Raw genomic sequence first — 3381 nt, 5'->3', positions numbered from 1 at the left:
AGGGCTCCTCGCTGGGCCTGAGGGTGTCCTGTCCGCTCTGCGCCGACGCTGGCGCCACGCTCGTCCTGGTCTCTGGCAGCTCGGAGGCGACGCAGCGCTCCAACCAGAGAGAGCAGTCCCACCGGCCCTTCCTCATGGCCGTGGTCCGGCAGGGCGATGGCGCCGACGCGCGGCGGCGCAGGAAGCGCGGGCTGGAGTGCGACGGCAAAGTGCGCGTGTGCTGCAAACGGCAGTTCTACGTCAACTTCAAGGACATCGGCTGGAACGACTGGATAATAGCGCCGCCCGGTTACCACGCCAACTACTGCGAGGGGGATTGCCCCTCCCACGTGGCGAGCATCACCGGCTCCACGCTGTCCTTCCACTCCACCGTCATCAGCCACTACCGCATGCGAGGCTACAGCCCGTTCCAGAACCTGCGGTCCTGCTGCGTGCCCACGCGGCTACGGGCCATGTCCATGCTCTACTACAACGAGGAGCAGAAGATCATCAAGAAGGACATTCAGAACATGATCGTGGACGAGTGCGGCTGCTCGTAGACACGGGACGCCTGGACCGGACCGGAGGAGGATCGACCTCTGACCCCCGAGAGAGAGAGAGAGAAGAAGAAGTGACGTCCTCCTTTCATCCCTCTGGGATATTAACTCTTCTCCGGACTCGGAGCTCAGAGAGTCATAACGGCACTTTCAGAAAAAAACAAAAAAATGAAGAAAAAAAAAGAATATCTAATATATTTTTGTTACAAGCGGTGGGAGCGGCTTATTTATGAGGCTGAGACGTTCAGGCACCGACTCGACCCGTCGGACCTCGGAGAGACGAGGTGCCTGAAAAACAAAACTATGCAACTTGTTTCAAGTATTACGAACTCATTGTATTTTACTTTGACTCGTGTTTTTGTTTCCCGACAGTTTACGTTTTGAAAATGTACGAGGAAGAAACGAAGAGAAACTCTTTTGTATTAATTCTTTGAACGTATACATTTGTGTGTGTATGTGTGTGTGTTGAGAGATACTTGAAAGAACCAAGTTGGACCGGCTGCTGGAACCAAACCCTTCTTCATGTTGCCATGGTTACCATGTTGATGTTTTAATTATTTTTGTCAGTACGTATATTAATAATAATATTATTGTTAATAATATTTTATTTGGCTGCCTTTGTGTTGTTATGTTTTAAAAAAAGAAACGTTCCAAACGTTTCCGTGTTTTGCACTACAGCGACTGAAAAGATCCTCGGAGCGAGGAGGGGGGTGGGTGGGTGGGGGCGGAGCTTGCTGTTCAGGGCGGGTCTCCAGTTCACAGGTGTCAAAGTTTGCGGGTTCGATCCCCACGGCGAGCCGGGCGTCGTCGACCGGTCGTCACTGCGTCTCCGAAAACACAGTGTTGCCGACAAAATTTGGATTTTTTTTTTATATATATTCTTTCTCTTGTTACATTGTAATGTACATTTTTTTTCCTATAACTCAAAAGGTCTAATGTTTGTTTCACAACATTCTCCAAACTGCCACAAATAAAGACGTAGATTCTGACGTGCAGTTTCACTCTCCGTTTATTTTAATCACCTCAACGTAAATTAGATAATAGATTAAATCTATCAAGATAAAAAAAATGGAAAAAGGTTAGAAATTGTTCACCATATGTAAATTCTTCCAAATGTAAAATGTGAACTCTCAACAGATTCTTTACATTTACTCTTCGTAAGATCTCAAACAAAACTGACGTCAGAAGACGATGAACTGGAAGATGATTAGTTATTAATCTGCTGATTGAGACCCAGAGCGATTGATCCACTGGAGACGCCGCGACGCATCAGGAAGTTCCCGCCCGTCCGACGCAATACGGACTTTAACTTTAAACGAGAACAAAAGACACTTACAATGAAATCTCAAAATGAACCAAGACTCAAAAACTAAAGTCCTCACAACTCAGTCAGTGGCTGTTTAGCGTCGTTTTGTCTTTAGCTAACGGCTAGCTAACGGCTAGCTAACGGCTAGCTAACCCCAACCTGCAGAAACCAGGACATCAACAGACTTAAAGCGCGAGAACAAAGTTTCCATCTTCGTTTCCAGTATGTCGAACTGAAGAGGACGAGCATTAGCCAAGACAATGCTAGTTGTCGGGGGTTTCCGTTGCGAAACACAGATTATTCCATCATCAGAAGGAGATTTTGGGGATTTACTCACTGAGGCGATTAGCAGTTTTCAATGTGACTCAATACGAAAGTAGCTAATTCACACATCTGAGACGCTAAGTCGCTAATTGGCTCGGCTCTAATCAGCTGTGATGCACTGTGGATGAATTTAAGTAACGAACTTGACCGACACAGATTTTTGGGGCGAATGCCGAAATTATGAACTAAAAAAATTCCAATACTGATAAATCGCTGATTTCAATATTTTTAAATTGGTGTCGCTACCGAACCCTTATGACAAAGAAATGTAAACAAGGTTTAATATTTGACAGTTTAACCATAAACTTCATTGAGAAAACACAATCGGACAAATAGAACTTCATCACTGTCAGAAGACACGATGGAGGATTCTGTTCGTGTAGAAAACCAAAGAGTCCAGTTCGTATGTGTGTTCGTGTGATTAGTTCATCTTATATTCATACGGAAAAAAACCTTGATGAAAGTTAATAAAGCCGAAATGTCCCTGAAGTTAACGAGTCGCTGTAAAAATAATTTTATTCATGTTTTATAGTTTTTGTTCCATTTTGAAACAAAGTTTGTCTGTTCTTTCTTTGACTTATGATGTTTTTTTACTTCCACTTCGTCACCCTGCACTCCCAGAACTCCTTTACCCACAATGCTTTAATGACGTCACCACAGACTGAACAGACACTCCGCCGTCGCCTCTGATCGGGTTCCATCTGATTTCTGAGCGTCTCCGTGTCGTACGTGTTCATATCAGTGTTATTCTACTTTCTTTTTGTCGTTAATTGTTTTCTACGAGCAGTGGACCCTCTTCTTCTGGACTTTTTTTAAGACAAACTCATTGTCTGTCACGGGCGAAGGTGGACGCCTGCAAACTGTCAGTGCAGAAAAAAATGCCTCAAAAAAAAAATAGTTGGAAAAAAAACTGAATACAGAAGAAAATGTATTTGTCCAGATTTTGTTCTTTTGATCAAGATGGAAAAAAAAACTGACACTGAACGAAGTGGACAAAGAATAAAAAGTCATTTTTTATTCTGTATATATGGAAATCAAGAATCCAGTGTGTCGCGTTGCTTTGTTGTACAAATCAAAATGTGCTTGTGGCATTTTTCTAATCTAATTTATTTTATATGTATTTTCTTGTTTTTGTTTTCTGCTTCACCATTAAAAGTTTAAAGGATGTTACACGAAGAAAATGTCTCATTGGTCCTTTAATTCCTGGAAAACACG

The 3381-nt window shown here is 43.4% G+C and overlaps 1 protein-coding gene across 1 annotated transcript in view; it reads left to right on the top strand.

Annotated features, from left to right (window-relative positions):
- The window catches only part of inhbaa (inhibin subunit beta Aa), a 9757-nt gene extending 8516 nt beyond the window's left edge, over positions 1-1241 (top strand). Inside the window, exon 2 of the mRNA XM_047329711.1 lies at positions 1-1241. This exon is cut by the window's left edge and continues 285 nt beyond it. Coding sequence (XP_047185667.1) covers positions 1-539 — 539 coding nt within the window. The 3' untranslated portion in view covers positions 540-1241.
- The last annotated feature ends 2140 nt before the right edge of the window (positions 1242-3381 follow it).

This window comes from Scophthalmus maximus, chromosome 21, assembly GCF_022379125.1.
Source record: "Scophthalmus maximus strain ysfricsl-2021 chromosome 21, ASM2237912v1, whole genome shotgun sequence".
Lineage (NCBI taxonomy): Eukaryota > Metazoa > Chordata > Actinopteri > Pleuronectiformes > Scophthalmidae > Scophthalmus > Scophthalmus maximus.
The sequence above is the reverse complement of the archived record's forward strand: the minus strand, read 5'-3'. Positions and strand labels throughout refer to the sequence as shown.